Raw genomic sequence first — 15,305 nt, forward strand, 5'->3', positions numbered from 1 at the left:
GACGACAGGTGTAGATGTCTCTCTGAGGTGTGTTTCCTCCCTTAGGACAACTGCAAGTACGTGCCAAATTCTGGCCAAGAAGACGCAGACAGAGATGGCATTGGGGACGCTTGTGATGAGGATGCTGACGGAGATGGGATCCCGAATGAGCAGGTACCGACTTTGCTGGGAGGGCCCACGAATCGCCACATGCCGGGGACGATGGAAGAAATCTCATGAGGTCAACTATTTATACTAATCATCCCAAATGTTAGTTTCCATGCCTGCACTCCCATAGCACTACAACTTCTTATTCTAAGATTATCCAATGTTTAAAGTATAAAACTGACGAACTTGGGCCTCCTGAGTTCTGACAACTCATGACCATGTCGGGGGCAGGTGGTGGGCCAGCCTCCACCGCAGGACCCGCACACAGCAGGGAAGCAGTAACAGTCGGAGTGTTTGGTCTTCTGATCCTTCAGGACAACTGTGTCCTTACTCACAATGTGGACCAAAGAAACAGTGACCAAGATATCTTTGGAGATGCCTGTGATAACTGCCAGGATGTCCTAAATAATGACCAGAGAGATACTGACGGGGACGGAAAAGGAGATGCCTGCGACGATGACATGGATGGAGATGGTGGGTTTGTCTTATATTTGGGACTGACTTGTCCTTTTGCCTTGTTCTCTTTGAGGAGCAGAGATAGAATTACTGCCTAGAAGGGCCCTTCTGCTCCAGGTGGTTCCACGCAGCCCATGACGGAGGAACCCAAGGTCCACTCGTGCCTGTTGAAGGAGGCTCCACAGCCCACTCACCTGTTTAATAACCTGGGTGTTTCTAGAACGCTGCATCATTGCCAGAAACCTTGTAGGAAAGGAGTATCTCACCAGGGCTGTGTCTTTTCAGGACATCTGTCTTCCGGATTGTACCCTGCCCCATTCCCCACCATCATTGTCACACACGAGGGTCCTGGAAGTGGAGAACTGGATGAGGGGGCCTTGAGCAGGTCAGCCCTGGGTCAGGCTCCTCCTGCAGGGAATCAGGCATTTCCCCCAGAGACACGGGCATCCCCACCTGTTCTGTGAAGAGCTGTGGAGCCAGGGTGGCTGCATTGCCCAGCGCCAGGGTCCACTGAAGAGGCCTCCGACTGTGGCCTGCGTGAATGGGCCCTGGGGTACAATCCCGAGCTCTGGCGCCCCACAGGACTTGAGGAAGGACAGCTGTTCCTCTCTAGCCTCCATAACGTACATAGGACTATTATCAAAGCATAGGCTGGATCCTATAGTATCTGAAAAACATAGTACATCACAGGGCCTTGAAGGAAAATTCTTTCAGAACTACGTTACATATGCATGCACACACACGCACACACACAGCCCCACCCCACTCCAAAATATCCACACCTCTGTAGAACCTGGCCTCACCTTCTACAAGCCCAACCAATGACTCAGATCCAGGTGCGCTGACAAACCAACTCAACAAAACAAACCCAAACCCCAAGCTGTAGCATTCACCAATTTCTGTAATGTAAACAACCGCTCCCGCCACCACTGAGTTCAAGCTACCAGTGTGAGAGAGGACATGATCGACGGGGAAGCTGGGAAGAGAGGGGCACGATGGGCCTGCCCGAGCCCTTGGGTCCCAGGCCTGGCTCACACACCCACAAGGTCCTCCCTCCCCAGGGCCAGCCCACTTGGCCCTCACGACCTCATCTGGTTGCCGACAGAGCCCTTGGTATCTCGGACAAATTATAACTCATTAGACAAATGCCTCAGATCACTGTTCATTTTTAAGTCTCCCAGAATCCATCCTTTGACCTTACCTCCAGGTTACTGCTGGGAAAGGCGGTGGCTCTCTAAGGACGGCCCAGACAGAAGTCACTCCCCACATGCGTGTGTGTAGGCCTGATCTGGACGACACCCAGGTGTGCGTGTCCCAGACCTGTCTGTGACGTTCACCTCACTCAGGGAAGCATTCCTTTCTCGTAGGAATAAAAAACATTCTGGACAACTGCCAAAAAGTTCCCAATCGTGACCAACGGGACCGGGATGCTGATGGCGTGGGAGATGCCTGTGACAGTTGCCCAGATGTCAGCAACCCTAATCAGGTTAGTAGGGTATAGGGAAGTCATGCTCTAGGCTGAACTCCCCCGGGCACGGGCGCATGTAAGACCAAACAGCAGAGCCCACCGGCTCAGCTCTTGGCTGTTGCCTGACAGAGCAGGGGCCGCGAGGTTCCTGCTGAGGCCCGGAGGCGGGAGGAGGAACGCGGCAGGGATCCGAGGCCCTTCGCTCTAATCTCACAGGCTGCGGAGAGCCTCTGAGGTTCGTAATGTGAGTTTAGTGGTGCCCAAACAAGTTTTTTCGGCTGAAATGAAAATGTAACATGGAAATTAACCGTGGGAACTTTGTGTCCCTTTAGTCCCCAAATCCCTACACCGACTAAGTATGGACATTTCAGATTAAGATCAGTCAGCGACATGTTGTTTCCCTTCTCCCTCCTCCTTCCTGTCTGGATAATTGGGGATGATGTGTCATGTATTTTTAAAGCCCTGAGAGAGGAGAGTCATTGTTGTCCTCTGTGACTCACTCCCTCTCTGGCTCAATTCCAAAATGCAGAAGCAAACAGTCAGTTTGCTTTCTCCTGGTGCCTATGGCTGACTCCCTCCGGACGCAGGCCAGGGTTCCACGTGTCCACCTGCCACCACGCTACCCCGGCGCCCTTTCCCATCAGCCCATCTGGTGTGTAGGCAGCCCCTCCACATAGCCTGGTATTTGGGAAAGCTTTTCTGAAAATTCAACATTGTGCCTACACCAATATGGTGTTGTCCTTTTGCAGTTTTGCACAGTCCCGATTCCAGAGAAATAATTCCTGAGACCTAGTGACGATGGGTCAGGTCTGCCTTCTCTGGAACATTCCGTGCACACAGTCCCAGGGATAAATAACAACACATTCTGTTTTCTTTGCAGTCTGATGTGGATAACGATCTGGTTGGGGACTCCTGTGACACCAATCAGGACAGGTATGGCACATCTCCCAGCTTCATAGGACCAGATGAAGCATCTAGAGACAGTTCTCTCCTTCAGGGTGTGCTACCAGCACCATGCTTTGGGCTCTGCCTGGGTAGAGCTGCTGGTGGGACAGTAGCCCTGCCTCTGGTCAGGGCCACCACACCTCCCTGAAAGCTCTGCGTCACTGGGGTGATGGTATCAGGAGGGGCCACTAGGTGCTCTAGCAAGTGAGATTCTATTACAGGAGAGGCAGTATAGTATCATAATTCAGAGACGGGCTCCAGAGAGACACAGCTAGACATAAACCCCAGCTCCTTCACTTACAAACTGGCAAACCTTAGGCAAGTTACCGAATTTCTCTCGGCACCTCAATTTTCTCATCTGTAAAAATGGGTTGACAATGCAGTGGAGCTCAGAGGACTGTTGTGATAATGTAGTTAATTTGTGAAAAGTGCATATTACAGTTCCGGTTACATAGATAGCACTCAATAGATACTAGCTCTTTTCTATTATATTCTTTCAGTTCGGGAAAGCTTCGCCACCATCCCAAAATAGAAAGCTGTCAGTTTGCTCAGAATCACAGTTCTTCCGTAGTCCTTGGAATTCTTTTGTTATACTTCTCTTATTTGAGTGGAATTTTTCTATGCAAATGAATTTTGTCAACACTCCTAACCCCACATGGACGGAGTCCTGGGCCAAAGCCTGGATCAGACGCTGCAGGAACCTCACCAAAAACATAGACATGTGCAGCGCTGCCCCAGAGGCTTCTGCAAAACCAGGCTCTAAACCCTTTCATCTCCATGGGGAACCAGGACAGAGGTGGGGGGCCAGGGATGAGAGAGGGAGAGGATGCCAGAAGGCAAAAGCAAGAAGAACTGTAGCTTCCCGTCTCAGCCTCTTGTCAGAGGTTGCCCTGCAGACAGCAGTTCTGGAGCTAAACGTGGCTCAAGGACAGTTCCTGTGAAGTCCCGTCTTCATCCTGTACTCAGTGACCTTGCTGTAAAGGACACACTAGCTACCTGAACTTCAATGTACTTCTCAGTCTCTCAGAGTCTCAATTTCTTCATCTGCAAAGCAGAGATCATAAGTGCATCCTGCTGGTCAGGGTGAAATGAAAGATAATGTAGATAAAGCTCCCGACACAGTGCTGGTCCTCAGGTGACCCGCACAAAGTGGTGGCTGCTGTAATCACAGACTGAGGAGAGGCGACACGGCGACAGTCTGACACAGGACATCTCCGCTTTTGAGTGGAAGGTGGGACCGGTACCCTGATAACTCCCTTAAATGATGTCCACCAAGAATGTTCCCCATCACAGGTCATCCTGCACTCTGAGTGCCATCTAAGCAATTTCTAGAATATCGTATTCCACCAGCCTCTAGATATTTGCATAAAGTAAATGACTCATTCTGCTACATTTTAATTCCCACGATCTTGAACCTTGGGGAGGAGGATAGGAACTGCTTGTTTTTGCATAAAAATGTCCAAGGCTACATTGAATGGCTGCTAATGGAAATAGCCCAATCTTAAGATTTAAAAAGCAGCTACAGGAACAGGGATGCCACCATCGGAGCTATGTCACCTTCTGCTTGTCCAGGTTGGCCTCACTTTCTTTGGGACCCAGCTGGGAAGCATGGCCGGAAGGGCATGCACTGGGACCTGGCTTCCCTCCCCTGTCCCATCCCAGACCAGGCAGGGACAGTTCCTAGACCAAAATAGGCCCTGGGAGGGGTGGGGTGAAGGGGGGATCTGCCCTGGTCCACGATAGCCGTGGGAGGCCTCGTCAATCAGGAAAAGCTCTGGGGACGGGACATAAGGCCTAGAAAGAAGAAAAGTCACGTTGGCAGAGAAAGAGGGTTCTGAGAAGTGTGTTAGACCAGGACTGAGCCCAGCCTACCTGCTGACCTCTCAGGAAGGGGCTACCCTGTTCTCTTTGCCATTCATATCCGATCCTTCTTGGGTCTACCGGCCAGGGATTGTGAAGAGTAACAGAAAAGAAAACATTGTAGGGTTTCCTAAGACCAGGTACTTAGAAGTGCTTTTTCCTATATAAATATTGAAAGTGCAAAATTTTAATCACTTAATCATTTAATCTTCATAACCACCTTATGAGGTAGGCTCTGTTGTTGTTCCCATTTTCCAGATGAGGACACTGAAGCGTAGAGGGTCCAGTATCTTCCCTGGGGCCACAAACTGGGAAGGGGCTGACAGTCAGGCTCCCCCGCCCCTCACTCTGTTCCCTCGGCACACCTTCCCTCTCCGTAGGAGATCAGCTAGTCCTCTCCAGGGTCTGATAGGAGCTTCTGGGCACAAAATCACAAACTCGGCCCTTATCTCCTGCATAGGAAGTGATCTGTTATTTCATCGGGTTGAGGAAGTGGGAAAATGGTGTCTGAGGCCCACAGGGCAGCCTTATCTAAGGACACACGTGTTTGATAAAAGACCAGGCCCAGTTAAAACCCCAAACCCAAACTCTCCCTCCTGAGAGCTGGACTCCCACTGCCTTCTGCTGGCCCGTGATGCAGCTGCCTCTCCTTTCTCCCACAGTGATGGCGACGGGCACCAGGACAGCACAGACAACTGTCCCAATGTCATTAACAGTGCCCAGCTGGACACTGATAAGGATGGAATAGGTGACGAGTGTGATGATGATGATGACAATGATGGCATTCCAGACCGGGTGCCCCCTGGACCAGACAACTGCCGGCTGGTCCCCAACCCAGGCCAGGAGGACAGCAACAGTAAGTGGCTCAGCCCAGGGCTGCACAGGACTCCAGGCTCCCTTCGGCCAGGCAGAAGGTGACACACGTCTCCCAGGGCACCAGCTTCTCTGAGTAGCTGCAACCTGTGTGGACAATAGATATCTGGTAGATACCGTTCTCCAACGGTCAGAGAAAAGCTGCTTCGCAGATTCTGAGCAGTGCCAGGGGCAGGGGGCAGCCGGATGCTCCCGTGCAAGGTGCTCGGAGAGCTGCTCTGCCATCTTGCTTGCTCCCTTCGCCAGGTGTCACAGAAAAGGCACAGGAGAGCAAGAAGGCATAGCAGCAAATGACCTAGGTGGGGTCACAGACCCCCAGATGTGAAAGGTGTGCGCCCAGCCAGAAACGAGACAGCAGGTGAGGACTGTGGTGAGCTGGTGAGGCCCCGCCCATCCCCAGCTATGCAGCTGCAAATATTTTAACACTGTCAGCTGAACAAAACATGCTATGGGCCAGATTCAGCCTCAGAACCACCAGAAATTATGGGCTTAGAGATAAATTTCGGTGACAGTAATTTCCCTGCTCTTTCTACACTGTAGTCTAGAAAGTTCTATAGATATTTGTTTATGTAAGGTCGGGCAAAAGATCCACCAGGTAGTGAACACCACCATCCTCAGGGGATACCCAGGGTTTCTGGTAAGGCCAATTTTGAACAGTTCCCCCCTCCATCTGTCCCCAGGAAGTTCTTTTGATCACATACAGTGGGGTTCACCAACCCATCACAAGGACTTGAGCACGGGCCTGGGGCAGGCTCAGACATAGGTGATGCCAGGGATCTTCTTCCCAACGTGGTTTGAGAACTGTAGCCCCAGGGCTTACTTCTGTTCCTTGTCCAGCCCCATCCTCTTCAAGGAGTGGTGGCGGGCGCAGCCCCGTAAGCTCCTTTCCTCCCCTTCCACCCCGCTCAGGTGACGGCGTGGGAGACGCCTGTGAGACAGACTTCGACCAGGACAAGGTCATTGATCGGATCGATGTCTGCCCAGAGAATGCTGAGGTCACCCTGACCGACTTCAGGGCCTACCAGACCGTGGTCCTGGACCCTGAAGGGGATGCCCAGATTGATCCAAATTGGGTAGTCCTAAACCAGGTGTGTCACGTGGTTGGCAACATCTCAGCTTTGCCTCAACACAGACGCAGGCCCTCTGAGAACAGTAGGAATGTAGGGAGTCCTGCCTACCAGCCAGGGACTATTCTCCATCATACATATCCCTCACCGTAGCCCCATGACCAAGTCCTCTCATCAGCCCCCGTATACAGACGATGAGATGAAGCCCTGTAAAGCTCCAGTGATCGCCCGTGGTGACCCTGCAGGTGAGTGGTCAGGACTGCTGGAAATGGGATCCAGGCAGCCTGACCCTGCAGCCATGCGCCTAATTTCCCCAGGACACTGCCTCCCATGGGTCCTCAACTAGAGAAGGCAGGCACAGAGAGACTTAGATATTCCAGCATCACCCAGCAAGAGATTCATTAGAAGTTTATGTTCACCAGCTGAGGCTTTACTGAGTCAGCTTAAGTGATAGTTTTAGCAATATTATTTCCATTCAGCTTTGAGCACAGAACAAGGGAGAGCAATTCCTCAGGTAATCAAGTCTTAACATGAAGGTCAGATATCGCTGACCGTTCATCCATGATGCCTGAGGTTCTGGGCTTCCTCAAGCTCACTCTGGCCCTTCGAGGATTGCTCTTAACTCCCTCAACTCTCTTTACAGGGCATGGAGATTGTGCAGACCATGAACAGCGACCCTGGGCTGGCAGTAGGTATGTCCAGGGCCTTTGGTACCACTTGTGTAGAATTCACTCTTTCCAGGTACTCATGGCGCTTTGTCTGCTTTTCTAATTTTATTTTGATCTTTACAGGATACACGGCTTTTAATGGAGTTGACTTCGAAGGGACCTTCCACGTAAATACCCAGACAGATGATGACTATGCTGGCTTTATCTTCGGTTACCAAGACAGCTCTAGCTTCTACGTGGTCATGTGGAAGCAGACAGAGCAGACGTACTGGCAGGCCACCCCGTTCCGAGCTGTTGCAGAACCGGGCATTCAGCTTAAGGTAGGGTGGTTTGAAGTCACTCATCTCCCTTTTTTCTGGGCCTTTCACATGCCTTTTAAATTCTGTATGTTCCCATATGGCATTTTGTTCATCTAAGAAATGGTTGCACTCTTGCTGGCGTTCAAGTCAGGGAACACTAGAGCCCACCCAGGTCCTTGCTCCATTCTAACTTCTGGGGGACGCTAGTGGTGAGACCATCAGCCCAAGTAGGGCCCAAGAGGTGAAGATTTGGGGGTACATCTCAAGCACACTGTATTGGAAACGGGCTCATCTGTTTCCTCGGTGGGGCCAACTTTACACAGGAGGCCTGAGAGGCTGCCTCTGCCACTCCTGCTGGAGAAAGGGCAGATTGCAGAACCCTCGTCAGGCACCTGTGGGAAGCAGTAGGTTTCTGGCAGGAAAAATATGGGGTGAGTGGAATATTGGCCAGGGCTGATTATTCCAGGGCTGGGATACCTCAGTAGAAGTGGTGTCTTAAGGGTTTATGCTCTTGTTCAAATCCAAGGCAGCCAGGTTGTAGCCATGAATTCGCTACCCCTTCACTGCCCCGTGGAGCCAGGAAGGGTGGTCTGTGCATCCATTCTAAAACCGTGCTCGTGTCATTGTCCAGGCTGTTAAGTCTAAGACAGGTCCCGGGGAGCATCTCCGAAATTCCCTGTGGCACACCGGGGACACCAGTGACCAGGTCAGGCTGCTGTGGAAGGACTCCAGGAACGTGGGCTGGAAGGACAAGGTGTCCTATCGCTGGTTCCTGCAGCACAGGCCCCAGGTGGGCTACATCAGGTAGGCGGGCGACTCATCTCATCTTGAACTGGAAGCAAAGCACACCCTCACTCTGCGTCTCAGAGCCTTCGCTGCGCTGAGTAGGCCTGACCCAGGATTGTCTGCGAGGGCCTGCCAGGGCTCCCGAGACCTCGGGCTCGCAGCAAGGGCTGGGGGAGCAAGGCTCAGGCTGACCACCTGGGCTTTAGGACCAAACTGAGGGTAGAAGGACCTTCTGGGGGAGACCTCAGCATAGGGGGACTAGAGTTCTTCTGCCACGTTCTGTAGAGAAGCCTGAGAGGGACAGGCGGACCCATGTGAGGCGAGATTCGTGGCCAAGGCTCCATCCACACCGCCCCCCAGGACCCCCCCGGGCCCTGTATGATAACTCACCCATGAATGTTTCACACTGCAGTGAGCCCCTTAGAATCTCTTTGTCCCCCTGGATGTAAACCCCATGAGGTCTAAGCCTGTGTTTTATTTGATCTTGGTTTCCCAATGACCACACATGGCATGACCTGATCTTCAAGCAAGTCAATGTAATCTGCCTTGTTTCCCTGTAGGGCTATTTTTTTAAACAATGAAAACTATCCTCAGAAGCTAGGATGGCTTAGGACTACATCTTTGAAATTTGGACCAGGTACTCACTTTCTCATTGCTCCAGTGTGCAGACGGACACCCCGCCAGCTTATGTGGTGCGTTTGCGAAGGAGAACCCGTGGCAGTCTCCTGAGCAGGGCAAGACAGCAGCCGGGGCCGAGAGGAGATCGTGAGGGCTAACTCACATTTGTTCTTCTCTGAGATGATACATAGAATGCACTCTTTGTCTCCCAGTAACGTGATCTTATTCTCAACTCTGGAAGCCCAATACCCCTTTTTTATAACAAATATTTAAGTGTCCTCTCTTCTGCAAAAAGAAATCATAGAAAATATAACCTACCTGCACATATAGTTTTAGAAAATCAAGTTGACACCTAACAATAGAGAAATAAGAATACTTTATATGAAAATGATTGAACATAACCACACCAAAACACAAAATGAAATAGACACTTACTTGTGCCTCTCCCTGGAATCCCTGTGAAGGCAACATTCTAATAATCCAGCTCTTATGTTGGTGATTTAAATATTCAGTTAGCGTTACCAGTAGTGATGTGAACTTCTAAAATGGTAAACAGTTTTTTTATTTATTTTCAATTAGAGTTGACATTCACTATTACTAGTTTCAGGTGTATAGCAGAGTAGTGAGATACAACTTCAAGTGATCGCCCGCATAAGTCTACTACCCATCTGACACCATACACAGTTATTACAGTGTTATTGACTATATGCCCTATGCTGATGCTATGCTTCACATCCCCGTGACTATTCTGTGGTTACTAATTTGTACTTCTTAATCCCTTCATCTTTTTACCCAACCCCCTTCCCATCTGGCAACCACCAGTTTATTTTCTGTATCTATGAGTTTGTTTTTGAACAGCTTTTAATTTTCGAATGGAACAAAGGACTCAACAATTTCTCAGCTTACCCTGGAAAATTCGGTTTATACTGGGGGTGGAGGGAGGCAAAAGTAGGTTTATAGTTGTGAGTACACAAAAGAGTTAATTTTTGTATTATTAATTATTGTATTATTCATTTGTATTACAACTATAAATCTTGTTCACACCCCTTTATTAAAACAGTACAAAAAAAGAATACATGTTCACAAGTAAAAGGGAGTGAGGTTCTAGACCTGGGTATTGATTAAACAGGCTCTTCACCTACCCAGGTGTCTGGAATGAATGACAAGTTTTTTTGTTTTGTTTTGTTTTGTTTTCCTGATCTGCCTTTTTTTTTTTTTAATGTCTTACTTATTTTTTTTTAATTTATTTACTTTTTAAATACATTTGTCTCTGCCTCCCCCCCACCTCTTTCCCTTGCCCCCTCCCACCTTCCCTCCCTCAGCTCTTCCCCTTTGGTTTTGTCCATGAGTCCTTGCTATATGTTCCTTGACTTTCCCCTTCCCTTCCCTTTCCCTGCCCCCCTTTCCCTCTTGTCTCTGTTGATTTCTTTTCCTTTCAGTGTTGCTGGTCATATTTTCCTTGCATCTTTGCATTGTTGGTTAGGTTCCGCTTATAGGTGAGATCATACGGTATTTGTCTTTCACCCCCTGGCTTATTTCGCTTAGCATGATGCTCTCCAGTTCCATCCATGCTGTCGCAAAGTTTAGTACTTCTTTTTTTCTTTCTGCTGCGTAGTATTCCATTGTGTATATGTACCGTAATTTTTTGATCCAATCATCTACTAATGGGCATTTAGGTTGCTTCCAACACTTGGCTATTGTAAATTGTGCTGCTATGAACATTGGGGTGCATAGGTTCTTTTGTATTGGCGTTTTGGTGTTCTCAGGGTATAGTCCCAGCAGGGGAATCGCTGGATCAAAAGGCAGTTCCATTTTCAGCTTTGTGAGGAAATTCCACACTGCTTTCCACAGTGGCTGCACCAGTCTGCATTCCCACCCACAGTGGACTAGGGTTCCCTTTTCTCCACAGCCTCGCCAGCACCTGTTGTTTGTGGATCTGTTTATGATGGCCATGCTGACCGGTGTGAGGTGGTACCTCATGGTGGTTTTGATCTGCATTTCTCTGATGGCTAGTGATGCTGAGCATCCTTTCAAATGTCTCTGAGCCCTCTGTATCTCCTCCTTAGAAAAGCATCTGCCCAGGTTCTTTGCCCATTTTTTGATTGGATTGTTTGTCTTCTTAGAGTGGAGTCGAGTGAGTTCTTTATATATCTTGGAGATCAAACCTCTATCTGATGTATCATTAGCAAATATATTTTCCCATAGGGTTGGCTCCCTTTTCATTTTGCTGATGTTTTCTTTCGCCGTGCAGAAGCTTCTTATTTTGATGAGGTCCCACTTGTTTATTCTTTCCTTTATGTCCCTTGCTTTAGGAGACATATCAGTGAAAAAATTGCTGCGTGGGATATCTGAGAGTTTCCTGCCAATGTTCTCCTCTAGGACTTTGATGGTGTTGCAACTTATATTTAAGTCTTTTATCCATCTTGAGTTTATTTTTGTGTATGGTGTCAGCTGATGATCCAATTTCAATTTTTTGCATGTAGCCGTCCAGCTCTCCCAACACCATTTGTTGAAGAGGCTGTTATTGCTCCATTTTATGCTTCTGCCCCCTTTGTCGAATATTAGATGTCCATAGAGACCTGGGCTTATTTCTGGGTTTTCTATTCTGTTCCACTGGTCTATGGGTCTGTTCTTGTGCCAGTACCAGATTGTTTTGAGTATGGTGGCTTTGTAGTAGAGTTTGATGTCCGGTATTGTGATCCCTCCTACTTTGTGTTTCTTTCTCAAAATTGCTGTGGCTATTCGGGGTCGTTTATGGTTCCATATAAATTTTTGAAATGTCTCTTCTATTTCTGTGAAATACGTGAATGACAAGTTTTAATTGTTCTTTCCAGGGCCCTCTAAGCCAACCAGCATCCCTGGCTTCTGTCATTCATGCCACAGAGACAGCCAAAAATGACCCCACAAATTTCTAAAACCCTGCTTTAGGGAGTACTGTCACTCCTGATGAATATTATTGCTTTGACTCCCACCAGGTGAAACTAACGAGACCTAGGAGAGAGCAGCGTTTTTTAGGCATGATGTCTAGCCAGGGCAACTCACAGAACAAGGAAGTCCCAAAGCTTCTTGGTCCTGGGTCACATTGTGATTTTTCTGTGACGGATGAGCAAGGACTCATTGAGCTTGACTCTGTGCCCAATGTCTTGCTGAGCCTTGGAAGAGACAGGAGATGGGAGGACAACTGGTCCCTGACCTCGTGGAGCTTCCTTCCAATCCAGTGGGGAAGGGGCAATAGCTAGAGTACAACCCAGGTCTGTGGAAAACAGAAGAGGAAACAGAGCAAAGATGCACGTGCATGAGAAGGGGGAGCCCTGGGTCTCACGGGGGGCACTGCTCCCTTACCTTGGTTTGAGTTTCATGGATACCCACTCGGGCTGTGTTGTCTGCAGGGTGCGATTTTATGAAGGCTCCGAGTTGGTGGCTGACTCTGGGGTCACCATAGACACCACCATGCGGGGAGGCCGGCTTGGCGTGTTCTGCTTCTCCCAAGAAAACATCATTTGGTCCAACCTCAAGTATCGCTGCAACGGTAATGTACTTCCTTATTATTGTACAATAATAAGGAATTAAATAATGCCTCCTTATTTTTATAGCACACTTTCCTCCCAGAGGCCCAATGTTCATGTCACATAGTCATTAAAACCTGCTAGTCCCTGTGTAACTGTAGTGAAAGGTACATCTCATTTTTGCTGTTTGATAGATGAGGAAATTGAGACCCATAGAATTTAACTTCTTGACATAGGATTTGGGGTCCTGTGAGAAATTCAGTCAGGTTTAATTTTCAGGCAGCTTTTACCTTCACAAAGTTCCAACATAATCACAGACTCAAAAGTGACTCTGCCTGCTAATATTCTCTGTGCCTGTGAATGAGCACTCGTGGGGTTCCCCACGATGATTTGCAAAGCAGCCTGAGGTAGAAAATGGCTGCAGGCCCCGTCGGGCAGGCTGACAGTGACCCCTAGAGGCCGCCTGCCCTGGGTGCGACGGAGCAGGTTTCCAGGGCTTACAGAGCCTTCCTAACCCCTGTGCCTTTTTTGTTCACAGACACCATCCCAGAAGATTTCCAAGAGTTTCAAACCCAGAATTTTGATCGCCTGGATAAATAAGCCCAAGGAGCAATTCACAACTGCTCTTCCAAATACTAAAGCCATATATTTTTTAACTTCCTACAACTTTATATGTACTGTGGCTTTCTTTTACCAGCCCAAATATATCAAACTTTTCCTGTGAATGTGGCAATAAAGAAGAGATAATTTCTAAAAACCATGTTACTCAAGATGTCACTTACACACCATCGAAGCCTGGGACACAAGTATGTTGTCCTGAGGCATCAACGTTAAACTTGTGGGGGGATCTTTCCTAAGACCAGGTCAGTCAGTGAGCATGTGTGAGAAACAGGGTGCTCAGGCCAAAGATCTCATCTTTGCCCACACCAGTTAGCTTCACACAAAACCTTACAGTTCCAGGCACACATCAGCACCCTCCTTATTCGGTGACCCTCGGAAACATGTGCTCAGAGGCACCTTCCCTATGAAGATTCTTCCTGACTAATGCTCAGAAATATTTGCCTAGTTCTTTCGGATACCCTCCTCCACACCACACACCCACAGAGACTTCAATGCCAGCACCTTCAACAATTACTGCAGGCTTATTGATATGTAGATTTGGCTCCCCCTAGTGGAATATACGCTTATTGAGCGTGAAGGACCAGGTCTACAATCCGTATCCCTAAATGCCTAGCAGTACAGCCATCTTCTGGTATCTATCCAGTGGAGACTGGTTATAGGACTCCCTGCAGATACCCAAATTCACAGATGCTCAAGTCACTTATGTAAAATTGCTAAGTATTTGCATAATATAAATCATCTCTAGATTACTTATACTATCTAAAGTAATATAAATAGCTGTATTGTTTAGGGAATAATGACAAAAAGGCTCCATGTTTAGTACAAGCCTAACTACGTAGTACATGTCAGCAACAATGTACCTTTTCCCCCCCAAGTATTTTCAATCGGTGGTTGGTTGGATTCACAGATGCAAAACTTGTGGATCCAAAGGGTAGGCTATACCTGGCATGTAGTTGATACCCAGTAAATGTTCACTGGGTTGATGGGCAAGTGGATGGGTAAATGCCTCAAGTAACAAGGACAATGGTATATATAGACCACATAAGCCCTCCTACAACTCAAAAAGCTGCTCACAACATATGGCCTAACCGTGGTGACATCAGTAGCATCGCTGCCTGTACAGGGCAGAAACTTGCTTCATTTGTGCACTAAAAATTCCATTCCAGTTGTAAAGCAAAGATCCAGGCCAATTTTTACAAATTCCTTAAGAATTTTGTTTCAAAGATTACTGCTGGTTAGTAATATATTCTATTCCAGAATTCCTGGAAATATCTGAACTCATAAATAAACGATAAACAGCACAGTTTTATAATTTCAATAGAACATACAATGGCATATGCATGGCCAGTGTGAGAGACAGAGGATTTCAGGACACACACATACACCTCCCCCCCCCCCCCCCCCCCCCCAACACACACAAAGCCTCGAGGTGTATGTTGCCTCCATTCTGGACATTCGACCACCTACATCACAGTCTTCAGGGAGTGGACAGGACTCGGGCCTGTCCAGCACTGTTCCCTCTCTGTCACGATCTGGTCTCCCGGGGATCCTGCTGCAGGAGCTGCCTTCATGGGTTTCTGGGCCATATTGCTCTCATAGGTCTTTTTCAGGCTCTGGTTCCACATACAGCAAATCTCTCCCAATTCCCCCAAAAATCTCAAAAGGAGAACCAAATTCATTTATTTGAAGATTGCCATCTCTCAATCTTCTCCCTGATCCTCACTATTTATATCTCACCAAACGCTTACTTCTTGAGCCTGAGGGCTTCCAGGAGCTCTCTGGCCTACTCGGTCTTCATCTACTCTATGGTACAGTTCGGTTATAACTTTATACACAGCTATTTCAATGCCCTTTTTTCTGAGTCCTTGTCACTTTATACTAGGCAGTCTGTGAAGAAGGCCACAAATCCTCTTGTTGAAGAATTTCTAACACTGAAGTGCATACCATGTACTGCACATGAAATACACTAATTTCTAATAGGAAAGTGTGTT

The 15,305-nt window shown here is 48.2% G+C and overlaps 1 protein-coding gene across 1 annotated transcript in view; it reads left to right on the plus strand.

Moving 5' to 3' along the window:
- Window positions 1–13,450, plus strand: part of THBS4 (thrombospondin 4) — a 56,485-nt gene extending 43,035 nt beyond the window's left edge. The window contains exons 12-22 of the mRNA XM_054578539.1: window positions 46–153; window positions 462–621; window positions 1,971–2,089; window positions 2,952–3,004; window positions 5,539–5,732; window positions 6,659–6,837; window positions 7,460–7,508; window positions 7,608–7,804; window positions 8,415–8,587; window positions 12,577–12,716; window positions 13,232–13,450. Of these exons, the coding sequence (XP_054434514.1) occupies window positions 46–153; window positions 462–621; window positions 1,971–2,089; window positions 2,952–3,004; window positions 5,539–5,732; window positions 6,659–6,837; window positions 7,460–7,508; window positions 7,608–7,804; window positions 8,415–8,587; window positions 12,577–12,716; window positions 13,232–13,293 (1,434 nt within the window). The 3' untranslated portion in view covers window positions 13,294–13,450. The remainder of the gene's footprint in view (window positions 1–45; window positions 154–461; window positions 622–1,970; window positions 2,090–2,951; window positions 3,005–5,538; window positions 5,733–6,658; window positions 6,838–7,459; window positions 7,509–7,607; window positions 7,805–8,414; window positions 8,588–12,576; window positions 12,717–13,231) is intronic.
- The last annotated feature ends 1,855 nt before the right edge of the window (window positions 13,451–15,305 follow it).

The sequence above is a fragment of the Pteronotus mesoamericanus genome, unplaced genomic scaffold, assembly GCF_021234165.1.
Source record: "Pteronotus mesoamericanus isolate MK-2021 breed Mesoamerican mustached bat unplaced genomic scaffold, CSHL_Meso_final contig_50, whole genome shotgun sequence".
Taxonomy (NCBI): domain Eukaryota; kingdom Metazoa; phylum Chordata; class Mammalia; order Chiroptera; family Mormoopidae; genus Pteronotus; species Pteronotus mesoamericanus.